At 38.4% G+C, this 18,115-nt stretch overlaps 1 protein-coding gene across 1 annotated transcript in view; it reads right to left on the bottom strand.

Annotated features, from left to right (window-relative positions):
- LOC139712917 (uncharacterized) overlaps positions 1 to 18,115 on the bottom strand; it is a 95,875-nt gene that overhangs the window by 6,141 nt on the left and 71,619 nt on the right. The window contains exons 2-4 of the mRNA XM_071624699.1: positions 14,228 to 14,287; positions 10,770 to 10,935; positions 8,850 to 9,013 (exon numbers count right to left, since the gene is read on the bottom strand). Coding sequence (XP_071480800.1) covers positions 8,850 to 9,013; positions 10,770 to 10,935; positions 14,228 to 14,287 — 390 coding nt within the window. The remainder of the gene's footprint in view (positions 1 to 8,849; positions 9,014 to 10,769; positions 10,936 to 14,227; positions 14,288 to 18,115) is intronic.

The raw sequence follows: 18,115 nt of genomic DNA, 5'->3' as shown, positions 1-18,115 counted from the left end.
AAACCGAGGGAGGCATAGAGGGCTGTATTTCTTCAGCCCTCGTCCAGTCGGGCTGCAGGCTGGGAAGCAAAACCGATGTCTTCGCCCTAAAATTTTCAAGGGAAATGCCTAGCTGACACTAGTCTTGTCTATAGGCTGTCACGCTGCCGTATAGTCCAAGAGCATTAGCTCAAAATATGCCAAAGTTTGGTATTTTTGCGGAACAAGCTAATTTTTTCATGGTAGGTCTAGAAAATTGTGTAAAATTACATACGAAAACTCCCCGTAAATCCGAGTTCAGCTTTCTTCAAAATCCAAGATGGCGTCCAAAATGGCCGCCATTTTGATTAAATTAATATTTTTTAACCTAAAATTTGATTGCAATGTCCAGTTACATATTTGAAGTATGTCATATTAATGAGAATTATTTTTCCTAAATGTTGATGCCGAATATGACGTAATTTTGAGATTTTCCTTGTCAATTTTTACCAAAAACTCTGTGTTTAAATATTCTTAAGATTGTGATTGTTATTCACGACTGGGAGAAAGACTGAGCCGAGCACCACTCCAATTCAGTCATGAAATAATTCAGTTCGTCACATTGACCAACAATACTGCTCGATCCGCCCATTGGCTGTCATTTTCATATGTTTATGCTTCATTTTATTCAGATGGCCTTTTGCTGATTGGCTATGATTTTTGTTACCAAACGCTAGTGGAAAGGCGTGCGCTTAGGAATTCGGACGGATCTCAAAAGTCCCTCTCGCTGGGTCTTTGTTCTTGCTGGTGATTTAGTCTTTCATACGTCAAGGCCGGCAGAACCGTGGGCCGAGGGGCCCCATTGTTATTTTTTTGCACAACATATAGGAATACATAGGGTGTAACCACTTTGGCCCACTTTTTTTGGCCCCGGAATTCAATTTCAATTTCAAGTTTGTTTTTTTTTCATTTTTCGACAAGAACATAATAATATACATCACTTTATTGGTAACAGAAAATAAGGTGCATAAAACTATAATGTCATGCACCAACAGAACGCCTGTCATGCACAGACAAAACATCTGTCATACACCGACAAAACATTCTTGGATCAGCACCGAATGATTGCAACTGTTCACGCCATGTTTGCCAACTCCAACTCTCGTGTCCCGGATGGACACTTTTATTCCACCCCACCCTGGTTTCACCAAGGCACATCACGGTTCTCCATCACAAGGATGAAAAGAATGTACAATGATTGTATCACCTTACGATAATTGTACATTGTCGCAAAACTCACGTGATTAGAAGTAAGTAAACAATATGCAAAATTCGAAAAATGGAGGGACCCACTAAAAAGACAAAGCTTGTAGGATGTGGGCCCCTCAGAAGCAAAACATCATTTGAAAGCGAGGAAAAAGTCTGGAAGCCCACTAGAAAGACACATCAGCAAACATAAACTTACACCACACATAAATAAACATGTAACGGGACTGGAATAGGAGTAACAGTACAACGGAGAGTTGACTATGACTGACGAGACAAAATGAGACAAAACTAACATAACAGTAAGAGAACAGAACAGACCAAACGAACTGCGTTCAGCAGAGACAGCGATCTCGTCATAAGTATATCAAGAGAAAAAAAAATGTGACGTGAGAAAGAATAAGGTAATAGAGATATAATCTCGGAAATATTCTAACCTTATGATATGAGTATATTCATAATAGGAGCTAGAATAGCGACCCGGGTATGAACCCGAGTCATGAATGAGCAATGTTGGGTGAAATCATACCGTTCCCTATATAGAGGGCATTTTTAATATCGGGATTCAAGGAATTCCAATAATTTGGGCCAGTATAAACAAATGTGTTCTGGGCTAAAATCGCACAATAAGAGGTATATGATATTCATTAGACAGTTGAGTTGGATATTCATGAAATGTCTGATTTTTTCGTTTAGAAACATGGAATGGAAGATAGAAGGAAGAGAGTTATTGCTATGTATGTACATAAATTGTCCAAAATTGAATAAAAAAAAAATCTCTAATTTTTAACAGTTTATTAGAAGCGAACAATACATCTGTGTGATAATTATGAGAACGTATGGGAGAATCAGAAATGACGCGGAGAGCTTTCTTTTGCAAAAGGGACACTCTATCCAACAAATTTTGGTGAGTGTAGCCCCAAACTTAAACTCCATAATTAAGGTAAGGCAATATCAATGACGAGTATAACATAAGTAATGATTTTTGAGGGAAACACAATTTTAGTCTATTGGTATCGCCTAGATATTACGTAAAATTATATTACAAATATAATCAATATGCAATTTCCAAGAAAGTTTATCATCTACAAAAACACCGTTCTAAATGAGTGTTATCCCAAACTATGTCTGTACTTAAAGTGGCAACAGTATTACTAAAAAGCATATATTTCGGGGTTTTTTAACATTCAACAAAAGCTTATTAGCTCTGGCCCAATTGTTACTTTTTTCAATTCACTATCAACTTTTGGTACATGAACATTAATATCATTGTAAAAAAAAACCATTCGTATCGTCGGCAAAATGTATTAAGGACAGAACTTCAGATACTTGACAAAAAACATTGATATAAATGATGAATAATAACGGTCCTAACAGACTTCCACGAGGAACCCCACATTTAACTTCTCTAATCAATGATTTATAATTTTTTATTGTGACAAAGTGTCTTGTCATTTTTAATTGTGACAAACTGTGTTCTATTAGATAAATAACTCTTGAACCACTCCAAGGCCTTCCCACGTATTCCCATAATGTGATAACTTGTAAAGTAAAATATCATGATTAATTGTATCGAAGGCCTTGGAGAAGTCTAATTAATTTCTAATCAAATGAGAGTGGTCATCATTTGCATGAGCCACTCTTTCAACGAAACTTATGAGCATGAGTGGTACTGTGCTTCTCACGAAAACCAAACTGGGAATTGGAAAAATTTCTATGCTGCTTCAGAAAATATTGATCATTGCGGCACCCGGAAAAAAAAAGAATATGGTTCAGCTTTGGCCGATTGCAAGTTATACCAGAGCGATTCTTTTGTGGTCAGCCGATGAAACATTAAAGTGCTTTGCTTGTCAACTAAAGAAACCCGGAAGTGGCACCAGAAATATAAACTGCCCCCCCCCCCTACCAAATACACACAAACATTTCAGAAAACGTGGCGCCGTTCGTGTACATCATGGCCCTCTCTCTTTCTTTTCTCTTGTAGTTACTGCAGAGGGACGGCCTTTAACCAAGCCTACGCAGACAATAGCAATGGAAACCCGAAAGGTCAAGAGTGTCTTCAGTTTGAAACAGCAAACATGGATTTACTGACCAAACATTTTATGGATTCGCTGAGGCTTCCAATTCTGTTCCTGAGAGACATATTATGCACAGTATAAGCTGTCAGCGGTGAGTACACTATACATGCTATACATGCGTGTAGCAGAATCTACTGAGTGTAAACGGACTTCAATTTTGAAGGATTTTCTCCAAACGTCTTCTGTCTTTTGAGTTGTTGTTGTTTGGGTTTACATCCCGCTGGACTACAGTATGACCCTGCCTTAAGATCTCAAGGTTCCCCGATAAAGTTCGAAATCCATTGAATCATAATATAAGGCATTGTACTCACGTCATCCTTAATCTATACGCATTTCGAATATTTTTACGAAGCGCTCCATCAGAAGCCAGGAATATCCTATGTGAACTTACTGCCAGAGCTTACCCTCCACGCGAACCCCCAAAATAGGTATTAACATAATGGACGTGTTCAACAAAACTGTAACTCAATATAGATAAGAAAGAAAAGAGAGGGGGTTGAATTTTTTGGATATCAGAACGGTATAATCAGTGTCCTTCACATGATAGATGAAAAATCTGTTATCCATTTTCCTTTATTTTTTTCACTTCGTCGTTTTGAGGTTTGGATGATCGAGATGGTCATTCTTAAGCTGTATGATCTACTTTCCATGACGTATTCATTACAGATTATCTTTGATGTTATATCAAATCACTAAACTAACTATCTCTCAAGAATGATACATAAGATAGGAGGAAATATTTATAGATGAAGAGAAGACGTGAGAGTTGGATGTGACAGTATTCATATAAGTGAACGTGCTTTGAAGTTAGTGGATTTTTTTACAGGTTACATTGTAATATATTCCATTACTGTATGCAAACGTTTCGTTTTATAATCGCTCCTATTCATATGCAGTCTGCGATTTTAGCAAAAAGGTCATATACAAAGAGATAACGGTGACTATTTCTGTACATATTTTCCGTTTACTCTAAAATGAAGGTTCTGAAAATCTGAACCCACTAGGGAAAATGTAGGCAAATCAGATATATGATGGAATGACACGGACATTGCCAATCTATATGAGATTTCCTGAATTTAATAGTTTTGTGTTCATATTTCTTTTAATGTCATTAGATATATTCTGACACAGTTATGCGTTTGCAGATATAAGCCATCTGAAACAAATTCCCCTGAAAGTGACGACGACATACACAACTTGTGAAGGCAGGTAAAAATATCTCCTTGGATTTGGAGTCAGTAATATTAACAAGAGCAGCACACAACCAGAGAAGCTTTTTGTGTAGGAACATGGTCGACAAGGATAATCGTTTCTTTTCTTAAAGTGGCTATGAATTCACTTACAGCCCGTCTAAATACGATTTGAATGTTCATTAAAAAGTGATTTTCTTAAAGACTTCTCAGGTATGATATTCCTATCTCTTCCAAATGGGTGGATACTTTTACTCGACGAGGCGATTTTGTTCGAATGACGTAGTGAAATAAGAGCAGACAATAACAGCTTGCTAATAATGCACGGGTGTTCACTCTAATTGTAATTGCTGCCTCCTTCGACCGAGCCTGCGTTTTACGCTTTTCGTATACCTAAGCCGGATAAATAGGCTATTCAGCGGCACTCCAAAACCCCGAGCCAGTCAGTAAGTGATCCAGCGATAAATATCGCCACTTTCTCAATCTTGCTCTCACCGCGCACTTCGCTGGGGTCACATGATCCATTCCCTCTTCTCAATAAAGTTCAACTACCATTGACCTAGAATATCAGGTGACTCAAAACTACATCACGTGACTCTCACTAAACTACGTTACGCCCTCGGGCCTGATTCATGAGAGGATGAGAAGGAGTCTCCCGACCAATACCTGACGGAGACATAACAAGTTTTATATCATATTTATTTATGCCATATACATGTAAAACCTGCAACACTCGTAATGCGTCGAAAATGTTACGGTAATGCTTAATCTCTTCCAGTCATGTCTTGATTTATTACTAGTATATAACATATGGGAATATAATAATACGCGGGGGTTCACTCTAATTGTAATTGCTGCCTCCTCCGACCGAAACTGCAACTGACGCTTTTCGTACAAAGGGTTGAAAGGTTGGTCCGTCGGATAATCGAGCTTGGGTCTGCCTGTACCGCTATGACGTCTCCGTGGCCGAGCGGTTTAAGGCGTTGGCGTTTAATGCCAAAGACTCGGGTTCGATTCCCGGCGGACTCCAACTTTTCAACACTTGCACTTTTCCGAAAAGGAGGAACAGTGAGAGGATTAATAATGTCAAAGCTACGCACCGTTTTCTCCTTCCATTCTCATGTTTCATTTATATATTTATGTATATATATATATATATATATATATATATATATATATAATCATCTATATTCTTATATATATACAACATACAGGAATACAAAACCTCGCGTATGACAGCAACTGACAATTCTCAATTTGCCGTCTCGCTTCTTTGAACAAAAATCGAAGGTTAGCCTTATGCGATGATCAGTTGGCCTGATGATACCAATCCTTATTTTCTTAGTAATAAATTGCGAATCATATTTTGGCATGATTGTGGTACCCGCTGGACTTAACTATTGTGACTAGCGGCACAGTTCAGGGGCAAAACTGGTGATAGCCATCTGCAGTCAGACAAGGCAAAACACACATGTAGCACACGAGAGAAATAAACAGAGCCCTCTATGAATACAAACTATACCCAGAGCTTGCCTATAGGGCATTAATCAACTCCATTGTGAGCAAATCAGACTTTATATCCTGAAATTAAGATTTAACATATCATTGAGGTAAAATTAACACTCACCCCCGCAGAAAAAACAAACAAACAAACAAACATGTTGACGAATTGTCATTCTTTAACTTAAGGTTTGATCGCACAAAGAAAGATATGGACATTATTTAGTTTTCAAGAGCAACGTGTTCTTCATTGAGAAGATAAAGTAAGAACAGATACTAGTATCTTAAAGTGGTCTTTCAATCAACATTCAAGATTACAGCACGACGAAAGAACAGACATACTGAAACTGTCCGAGGAGCATTGCGTGTCTGTTGATGGGAAAACTTGTGTACCTCATCCATGCGTCATGCAATCTTAGCAGCCATTTTACACTCCATCTACACTTGCCTCTTCTTGCATTATATTCCGCTTAGTGAGAGATGCCTATATTACTTTTTGAACACCCATCAAGTTATATCGATGTGTTCCTACAGGGCACCTATCGGCATCACAGAGTCGATGGAGAGGTTCACAGGAAAAAGGTCACTGATATTGACTAACATCGGGAAGTAGACATATGTGATATGTTCTATAACTATCTCTCCGTAAATCTCGATATCATGCTCTCCCCATCTCTCCCTTATCTATCTATCTATCTATCTATCTATCTACCTATCTACTATCTATCCATCTATCTATCTATCTATCTATCTATCTACCTATCTATCTATCTATCTATCTATCTGTCTATCTATCTATCTATTTATCTATCTATCTGTCTATCTATCTATCTATTTATCTATCTATCCATATCTATCTATCTATCTATCTATCTATCTATCTGTCTATCTATCTATCTATTTATCTATCTATCCATATCTATCTATCTATCTATCTATCTATCTTACATTACTATGGCATTCATTCTCCCTCATTTCAACTGTCTGTCCTTCTCTTTTTCTGCACCCTCCCACTCTCCTTCACCCCGTCTTCCACTGTTACTCTCAATTCCTCTCAAGATCTGCTTTTCTTTTTCTTCTTCTTCGTATTTTTCTCTTCTCTCTTTCCATCTTGCTCACTGGTTTTCTCTCCCTTTCCCCTTCACTCTTTCCCTCCCTCCACCTCCCTTCATCATCGTCATCATCATCATCATCATCATCATCATCATCATCATCATCTCCTTCTTCTTCTTTTCTATCTATCTCTCTTTCTTTCTGTTTTCCATGGCATTGGAGCACCCTACATCCCTTCTCCTCCATTCCCTGACATCCTTGCATAACGCGACTTCATTCAGTGTTCGACTGCAGGCAGGCGAGAATACGAGCGATACTACACCGGCGATCGATACCTAGTCAAGGCGCGGGCGGGAAAATCCTTCCTGTCAAAACGTTAGCGACCGTGCATCGATGCCTTCGAGGGAGAGGAGAATGGAAATATTTTGCCTTGTTCTTTCGTTTCGGCCCGTAAGGAAGGGAAGCATGGAATGACATCCTGTGCCAGCGCCAAAATTCTTTCATGACGAAAAAAAAAGGTGTCACACGCTTTTCTTCAGGTTAACTAGAAGAATATGCCCCCCCCCCCCCCCCCACCCGGAAAAAAAAAAGAAGAGAGACGAAATACAGGGCAAGGCTGTGTGTCTCTAAAGGCTAGTCATTTGACTCGTAGTGAGATCAAAGAGCGAAAACATGAAATGAACGAGGAATTCAGACATCTGATCTTCGCAGTTATTTTGTAATTCGTATAGTCTGCCAAGAAGTGCTAACTCAAAAAAGAGTCCATTCAAGCATTATTGACTCGCTTAGAAATCAGAGTTAAACGATCAGTTTTTACTTTCAATGAAAATGTTAAATTGTTATCCTTTTAAGTTAAAGAGAAATGAAGAAAGGGAACGGAGAATGATGATGTCAGTATAACAGCCTTCCATGAATAGTGTCACTTAATGTTACTTGACTGGGTGCACGTCACGAGACCGGCACCCACGAGTCATACTGTACAGCCCATGAGTCATACAGCCCATGAGGTATACAGCTCACGAGTTTTACAGCCCACGAGTTCGACACTAGGCAAACAAGGCCCACGAGACCGACACATTAAGCCCCGTGTTGTATCTGTCGAACTCGTGGGCTGTTTTTACCTAGTTTCGAACTTATGGGTTGTATGACTCGTGAGCTGTATGACTCATGGACCTTTTTTCAATGTCGAACTCGTGGGCTGTATGATTCGTGGATGTCGGTCTTGTGGGATGACCCCCACTTGACTGACCGGCATACCATGTATCAAGTCTCTCTCATTATTGAAATACACAAGACCATCTGTAGATAATTCCCTCCCTATCCACGTTGCTGCGTTGATTCGAAATTGATCTTTCTTGGAATCGCGCGTATGTTTATAGCAACCCACTTTTGGTAATTACTCCTGAAAATTTGTGCAATTTAGTGATGAAACCAGGAAATTACAGGAAGAGAAGCGAAAGTGCAGACTAGTTATTGATTTGAAAAGACTTTGGTATCACATTTATTCTGCTTTTCACGATAATAACAGAAACATGCCACTGTTAATGGCCATTGATGATTAAAAATTGATGACATTGGGCATGTTCTGGGGGATAATGTTTATGCGATTATGTTTTTGTGTGTGTGTGTGTGTGTCTTGTTTCTCGAATGAGGCTCTGCCGTTCTCATTTATACGCTGCGGCTGACATTGTCAGGACGATCTCATTTGTGTGAACACACCTCGTATGTTCCTGGAACTATTTGAACCTCATATCTCCGAATAAAGAGACTATATTATGCACACCATACTCCAGTAAAATCTTACCTGATTCGAAACCACTTGGACAACCTCCTTCTTTCCAGTCCCATCGACCTTTTTGAAAATTTGCTATAGCCTCGCCTATGCTGTAGACGCAATAGTTTCCTTCTGGCAGTGACGTAAACGACCTACTGTCATCCCGCCCGAAGTCATCTGGTACGACACCACCACTATTGACCAAAACAAAAACAAAAACAAAAACAAAAAGAATGGAATCAATGCACGTGCTTTTATCCAACATGATCCCTTTTCATCGATTTGAGTGCAAAACATTCATTCAACACATTTATTGTGTGGAATCTTTCTGAGGACTGAAGACATCATATTGTTGAGAAATGAAATGTTGCATGGAATTTCAAACAAACTATGGAACACGAAATAATAATGTTATGACATCCATGATAAAAGAAGTATACAATCATTGACAATACTGCAAGAGTATCAACGCTCAATTTAAAAGAAAATAAATAGGTTTGTACGAACGTATTTTCATGCAAACACGATTTAATTAGTATGACCCTTCTTCTAATGCTGTAACTATGAGCTTACTATGAACTATGAACCAGCTAACCAAATCAAATTTTGAATTCAAAGTTTTAAATGATACGATAATCAAAGTTATAAAGTAGATAAAGATACAGCAGGGCTCAAAAAAGAGACACGCATACACACACACACACACATACTCAATTTAACTATGTTAAATTCAATCAATTTAGTTCAATTCAATTCAATTCAAGTCAATTCAATTCAGTTCAATTCAATTCAATTCAATGCATTTCAGTTCAATTCAGTTCAATTCAATTCAATTCAATTCAATTCATTTCAATTCAATTCACACATTTCATGCAGCACGTGATGCCGCGGAGCGGAATGTAACTTTTCCTATCTTGAAGTATTGTACTATTACCTGTCTTTAACCGCATACTGGCAGTCTTGAGCTTCTTTACACACAGTGAACCATCACAATAATGTGGTGTCGAAGATAGAACATGAATGAGTAATAAAAATAACGCTATGTTTAACTGATGGACACCATTAATAATATATGTTCGGATGATCGTGTCTTGGGCGTTCGAAACTGGAAATCTCCGAAGTGGGACTTTATGCGCGAAAGGGCGAGCACGATGGGTATAATGTAAAGGTGATAGTAATTCTTTTACGATTAAAACATTCATGTTGTTCAGAATTAATCTGCCATTTTAAGGTATCGGTGGCTCTTAAGATAAGACAACTTTCCATTTTTTATGAGATAACGAAGAAACGATTGCAGCTTAAAAGCTGATTAGGGGTCACACTCAGCCACCGTTGCATGCTTAATTTACTGGAAGTAGATAGTAACAAGCATCTGGAGATTTCATCAGACCAGCAAAGAGGGCGTTTAGCTTTCTTTGTTCTTTTTGAGCGTCGTAAGTTAAAGGAGACCATCGGGTGATTTTCAGATTTTTACATTTGAACAACTATAAATTAGTTATACTGAGGACAGAGTTTCAGAATTTGTGATAATTGGGATGAAGAATAAGAATATTTTCAAAATTTCTAGCAAATTGCAATGAACAAGGGTGATGACATGGCAGAGTCACCATAAGAATGCATGAGTTGGGGCTCAAGGGACCAGAACAAAAGAAGAAGGCATGCATAGATTATACACAGGTGAACTTGCAAGCAAGCGGTATTGTAATGGAATTGCGCTGCTACATTTCTGAAATATGTGAACCTCCTATGTCATCATCCTTGTTCAGTGTAATTTGTTAAGATAAGATTTTTCAGAGTATTGTTTCTCTGCTCAAGAACCACAATAAATTTCACAAATCTATACATGAAGTTGTTGAGTTATGTGCTACATGATGAGAAATTATGAAAATCGTCTGGAATGTCCCTTTAATCATCCTTTCTGTCGTCTGAAATTCATGACGACATAATCACCTTATGCGCAGGTTTTCGCTTTTGCTGTCCCACATGCAGAACTTCATGAGTATGTTGCTGGGGTCGTTTTTCCTGACGACCAACGAGACATGGAAGCGCTCGGAAATGTGCGTTATGTTGGTTAGGTTCGGATACGAGACTTCCAGCATTATGGGCACCCAGTTATCTGCAGAGAGAAAGATAGAGAAAGAGAGAGATGGGGAAGGGAAGGAAAAAGGATGAGGAGGAAGTAGAAGAAATATGTTATAATGATAATAACAATAATGACGATAATAATAATAATAATAACAACAACAAAAACAATGATGATGATGATGATGATACTACTTCTACTACTACTACTACTACTACTAATAATAATAATAGTAATAACAATAATGATAATAATGATAATAATAATAATAATAATAATGATAATAATAATAATGATAATAATAATAATGATAATAATATGTCTTATTTACCCAGGGTAGCCTCTTTGGTGTTGCCGCTACTCTACCATCTTGTGCAAGGATGTAAGCACTGGACGGGATTCGAACTCGGGTCTTCCGATCGGAAGTTGGGAGTCTTATCCACTATGCCACAGCGCCATCCCCCCCCCCCACAATAGAATAGTAGAAGTAGCAGTAGAAGTAGTAGTAGTAGTAGTAATAGTAGTAGTAGAAGTAGTAGTAGTAGAAGAAGAAGAAAAAAAAAGAAGAAGAAAGAGAAGAAGAAGATGAAGAAGAAGAAGGAACCAGATAAAATTGGAAGTTGATTCTAAATTATAAGATATGACGAAAACACCGATAAACATCGTGGCAAAATTTAACGACGAATTGTGATTGACAGTGTGTAACTCTCTGACATTTCAACATTTAGGGGGTATTGTGGCATAGTAGATAAGACTCTTGACTTTCGATCGGACCCCGTCAAGTGCTTACGTCCTCAGCAAGATGTTTTTACCCACCATGTCCCTCTCGACCCAGATGTACATACAATGGGTAGAGTGAAGGAAAATAATAATGGCAGGGCCCTCTGGTATATCAGTGGCAACGCTGAAGGTGCAAACCTGGATAAAGAAGACCGTATCACCATATAGGTATAGTAGAACCACAGCACACAAATCTAAAGACCGATACGTTGGCCTACAGCAATTGTGTGTGTTTCACGAAATCGATTCAGTCCTATGAAACGATTTATTCTTGTATTACTCTTCCATCTTCCATCTCTACATGCTGCCTGTTATATATATATATATATATATATATATATATATATATATATATATATCAGGGCTCGACACTAACTCGACACTAACACTCGACACTAACTCGACACTAACTATGGGGCCACCAAAATCCTCAATTTCAAATTTTTGGTGGCCCCAGAGAAAAAAAACAAAACAATAAAAAACATTAAAAGTCCTGTTTTTTTTTTAATGAGTCAAATATCTAAGTTTTATCCAGTCATAGTAAGAATTGAAAGTTGGACATACTTTTGCTCATAAATAAACCTCAACAAACTCGCAACACTCACTCTCAGGCACTCATTCAGTCCTTTCCATCCATCCTTTAAACAAATATAACTGCTAATTTCCGGCGCAAAAAGTTACGAATTAATTGACGTACTTTTCAAAAAGATTTGGTGGCCCGAGGCGGGTCACCAAATTTGCCCTTTTTTGAAATTTGGTGGCCCGACTTTCAATTTTGGTGGCCCCGGGCCACCGGGCCACCGTTAGTGTCGAGCCCTGTATATATATATATATATATATATATATATATATATATATATATATATATATATATATTGGCTCCTCACTCTTTCTCTTTTTAGTACGATTGAATTACCGTTCATTTGTCAAGGTAACCCGTGAAGGAAAATCATAATTTTTGATCACTGATTTCATTTACTGACTTTTGAGCTCTTCCTTTTACTCACATCGTTATCATTTTTTTTTTAGTTACTAGCTACTTTTGCATTCATCCCTCTCACTAAATCGAAACCGACCAGAATGCAGCAAATACTGCAACCCTAAAAGCCAGTGATATATACATTTTGTAAAAAGACCCTAAAAGTGTGGTAAAAACTAATCCAATCACATGCTTAAAATTTGTAAATAATGCAGACGTTTAAAACAAAATATCACGTTTACACAAAAGCAAATACAAGGAGTAGAATTGAAAAGGAAAAAGTAATAACGTGAAGGAATCGACTAAAGGTAACAAGGAGACCGACCCCCAGCAGAGTTACGTTTATCTTCATAGTGCGTACAAAGACCCGAACGAGAGATAGAGGGGAAAAAGTCAACAACATCACGAGGAAACAACAACAACAACAACCACACGCACGCACGCACACACACACACACAAAAAAACACCCACAAAAGACACTATCTGTAACATGGCATACTGCATCTTAATATCAGTTCCTGGCGCTCTGAACTAAGCAATTTAAAAGAGTACGCTTGTGAGATGGAAGGGTTGAGCATTCTTTGATAAGAAGGGGTAGTACGTTCCAGTATTTGGACTCAGTGTATTTGATTGTGATCCTTGAAAAGATGTATTTGAACATAAGCAAGGATTTGAGGAGTTCACAATGAAAGAAAAAAAACAGCATAAAAGTGCACCGATCGAGATTTCATTTTGTGAGATCTTGTTAATGTAATTGCTGTTTTGCCCTTTGACATTTACGTCTGAAAACAAATACCGGTAAGTTTTGTGGCATAGGGTTTAACCTGTATGGATCCATTTCTAAGAATTTAAGTGAAAATCTACGACACAGGGTTTATTGTCCAACTTAATGGTGGATTCATAGTTTTCCAGCTGAATAAGAAGCTACATAACCTACAGGTTAATGACATGCAAGCAACGAGTTCTTAAGATAACGCTTTGTTAGAAGCTTTGAGAAACACTTACAAGTAGGTTAATCTTTAGCGATTCATTAACTACAGACTGTTCATGTTTTGTCATATGACCTGAAGATATTTCAGTAATTCTAGTTAAAGCAATATATACGTAGAACGCACACACACACAAACACATATACACGTACACGCACAAATGTATATAATCATGTGTGTGTGTTGTGTGTGTAAACAGACAGATAGATAAACAGACATTAAAATAGGGAAACAGAGAGAGGGGGCTTCCATGACATTTGCTCCTGCGACAGTTGCTACCATGAAAAATCTGCATGGTAAGCCAAATATTCTACTTACAAGAATAACTGTAACCTTAATCCTAATTCTGGGATCATACTAAACCTAAAACCCTATCACAACCTTTACCCTATAACCAAACGTTCTTGGAGAAATTCGAAGACAGGAGCAATTGTTCCAGGAGTAAATGTCGTTTAACCAGAGAGAGATGGTAAGAGAGTGAGGGGGGGGGGGGGAGGAGGGAGAGGGGGAGGAGTGGTAATGGGGGAAGAGTCAATGGGGAGAGAAAAAGATGGATAGTAGAATAAATTGTCCTACCTGCACATCCTGTGTCTGGAGCGGGGAGAGCGTAGCGTATTCGTGATGCTGAAGCCAGAACTGCATAGGCGATAAAAAGTACAATAACACAACCTTGATAAGTATAACTAAGTTCGTTAATTTTCCACAGGAACAGCAAACAAGACTTCATGCTTATTTATTCCTCATGCTTCCAGTATGATTTCCCTTGCGATCTCCAAGGTCGCATGCATCAAGAAACTAAAGTTCAGGTGAAGACGCAAAACACAGTCAGTTGCCGGCTTCAATCCCGCTACTGCTGCCCGCGATCACTTAAACTAATCAAACGAGAAAAGAGCCATACAGAGGCTGCTGCCTCTCTTTCTTTCTTTCTTCTGTTCAAAAATTAATGGAATGGTAATGAGTGGACGTCCAAAGGAGAAATAAGTGATTAAAAAAAATCATATCAGAATTAGATTCGTCACCTCTACTGGTGATGTTCTTTATTCCGAAGATTCGTTAATCCAAAATTAGATAAGATTCGTTGTTCCAAAGGTTCGTTACTTCGAAACACACAAAGTCCCTTTACCTTTATACATATTGTGTGTTAATCAAAAATGGTATAGCATTCTTTAACGCGAAATTGAAAGAAGGTGCATGCACACGAACATTAAGAATTATGAACTTTGTTTCATATTCTGGTTAACGTACCTTTCGAATCACAACCATTTTTATTTTCAGTTTTGGATTAAAGAACCTTCGGAACAACCAAGCTTATCTTACTTTCCGTATAACGTACCTTCGGAATAAGAAGTCTCTTTTTTCATTTTTGGAGTAACGAGCCTTCGGAATCATGAATCTTAGTTCATTTTCGGATTTACGAACATTCGGAATATGAACCTTCGGAATAAGGAAAGATGTTTATTTAATTTTCGGGCTGACGAACCTTTGGAATAACGAACTGTAACCGCCTTTACCATCGTCAAGGACAAGACACCGGTCAATGCCCTTGTTGTTTGATTAAAAACGGAAGGAAAAGAAGAGAGCATCTCTGTTGTTGATGAAATGTACTATGCACTATCACTGCCTTCCTTCTCCCACCTGTCCTCTACAAAGTTGCCTCTATAGCTCAGGGAGGCTCACAAAGTGATAACAGCGGTGCTTGTACGCGTCAGGTTTTGCCTCTTTATTTCTACCATCTTGGCGCTACGTCACGCGAAAGATGCTTGCTTGCTTTTGTCGAACAACTGATGAATATTCATAGGGGGGTGGGATGATGCACCTGCATGATAATTCCTCCACGCAATTGTCACAAGCAGCTGAGGCTCAAATATACCGATACGCTTTGGCGTTATCACAACAATGATGCCTTACATATAAATATGATGGACACTCATGTCAGCTATACAGAGAAGCGATTTTTCATAGTGAATAGAAATAGGAATTACTCGACAGCGGCATTATAGACGTGTTTTTGTGAGGATGAGATATAGAAATAAAGCTGTCCTGTTTTTGATTCAACTTTCAACTTTATTTTCACCTCCATCAAAATGAACAAAGAAATTATGTACATTTGCATATACACGGGATATTTGTGATACAGAACAAAATTTGAAAAGGTACATAAGAAAATTATGAAAATGAAAAGTAGATGCGATTACATCTTTGTTAAATACATAAAGCGTATAATGCAAGTCAACTAAGGATGAGGATGGAAGTGGAGGGTCCCACTAAGAAGCAAAGCTTGTACGATATGGGACCCTCAGAAAATACACAAAACATCAATATAAAACACAATAAACGAACTGATGTCAACTGACATCAAAATGATTGGGAAGAGGAGAAAGAGAGAAAAGGAAAGAAAAAGAAGAGGAAAAAAGAGAGGAAAAAAGGGAGAAAAAAGAGGGAACTACAGCATGTGCCATCGTGGACGCAAGCAATCTAGATTTCATAATGTAAAATAAGTGATAAAATACAAGCTGGATTGAATGTAATGCAAAACATTTTTTATACGTAGTTATGTTGGTAAGAATGCAGGAGAAAGAGAAAAACACATCGTTATATTTAGAACACAGACAGGGACATACTTAGGAGGACTTATGTAAAAAAGAATGATGACTTGACTGAGATGATAAAGGGAAACTAACTCTGTTGGATGTTGTACACATGATTGTGCACTGCTTTAGTATCATATTTATTCATATTTCCGGGAAATTCCAAGTTGACTGTAATCCCCTCTGGCGGAACGGAAGACTCATCGCGACAACAACAACAGCAACAACAACAAAACGGGAAGAAGAAAAAGAAAGGGTTGAAGTTAATAATATATCTGGATAGATTTACATGTTTCGTGGTTTGCATTTATTAAGCAGGAATCGGTTTGGGGATGGGATTTCCTGGTTTCCCCCTAGCCATCTTATAACGTTATGTATGAACAGTGTGGCAAAACATGGAAACCTTTGAAGGGGGATTGATCGTGAAGGCAAACATACAAGCGGACCGCGCAGAGTCAGTGGCAAGGAGACCAAAAAAAAAAAAAAAAACAATTCACAAAACGAAAACACCCCAACCCCCTCATAAAAGAGCTAGGGATGGAAGAGATGAAAGGAAATCGATGTCTTAAGGTTCGGACGTCGACCTTCGACATCGTACACACGACGTCAGCTTGGAGATGTAACCACAAAAGAACAGGGACGACCAGAGTGGAGAAAACAAAAGACAAGATGCCAACATACAATTGAAAGCGGATGATGGTGATGATGAACTATGATATGGCGACACTGTACAGCCATCATCATTTTGCTGAGGACGATACTGATGATGATGTTGATGATGATGATGATTCCATGAAAATTGTCTCATAATCCTGAAATCGAAAAAAAAAGTCACAATGATTCTGAGGATGATGAGGATGACCGTAATATTTGTATTTATTATGGGACAGAGATAGGATATCTCGCAGAAGTATTGACAACATATTAAGTTGGGATAAAGATAATACTACCAAAATGGACATAGATGTCGATGATAAGAATGGGAAAGACGACTATTCGATGACTATTCGATGACATATTACATGATGATGGCGATGAGAGCAGCAGTGATGATTGATATGTGGACAGTGATAGTCATAATGACTCCGATGCATTGACAATATCAAAGATGCCCAAAATGGAAAATGATCATATTGGTAGTGAAAATGATGACAATGATGAAAAAGTGAATATACTTTACCGCGAAAAGACTAAAAATGGATATCTGTATCATAATCATCATCACCATCATCATCACCATCGTCATCATTAGCATCATCGTCGCCAGTATCATTTATGAACATGGTTTTTCATGTCATCGAAAGGATTATATAGCTTTCACTCAGCTGTAGAGTGTCTCGTACACAACATGCTTCCGTGAAACTCAAGAGTAGGAAAGATGATGCTGAGGATCATGACATTCAGGGATAGGATAGCGGCAACGATGCGGAGGATGAAGGACCTTCACTGAACTCCAGGATATCTCGAAAGCAGCAGGCCTTCCTGAAAATTCACGTCGAGCTGTCTGTTAGGAGTGAACATGTCTCCCCTAGGGTTGATAAACACGGGTGTTCATTCCTCAGGCGCAAATCAACCAAGGCCGGCTCTTTCACACCCCCTCCCCTCTCCTCCCCGGGCGCACGGAGCAAAAACGTATCGCGTTACCGAACAACATTACGCTACCTAGTCAGACGTTACTCGTGAGAATCCAACAACGACAAGTGGAATCTTCAGCTGCTCAGTGGCTTTTACGTTTGGTATCCATTCCCTTCCGCCATTATTATCTCCTTCATCTCTTTCTCAGATTTAAAAAAAATGCAAACATTACAGCCAGGCATACAGTGAAGAGGGCTCATGGACATACTGAAAATAGATACCGTTTCACTTGTCACATGTC

The sequence above is a fragment of the Diadema antillarum genome, unplaced genomic scaffold (assembly GCF_040938485.1).
Source record: "Diadema antillarum isolate AM-2024a unplaced genomic scaffold, OU_Dant_1.0 scf00000042, whole genome shotgun sequence".
Taxonomy (NCBI): Eukaryota; Metazoa; Echinodermata; class Echinoidea; order Diadematoida; family Diadematidae; genus Diadema; species Diadema antillarum.
Note: the sequence above shows the minus strand (reverse complement) of the source record. Positions and strands in the feature narration are given on the sequence as shown.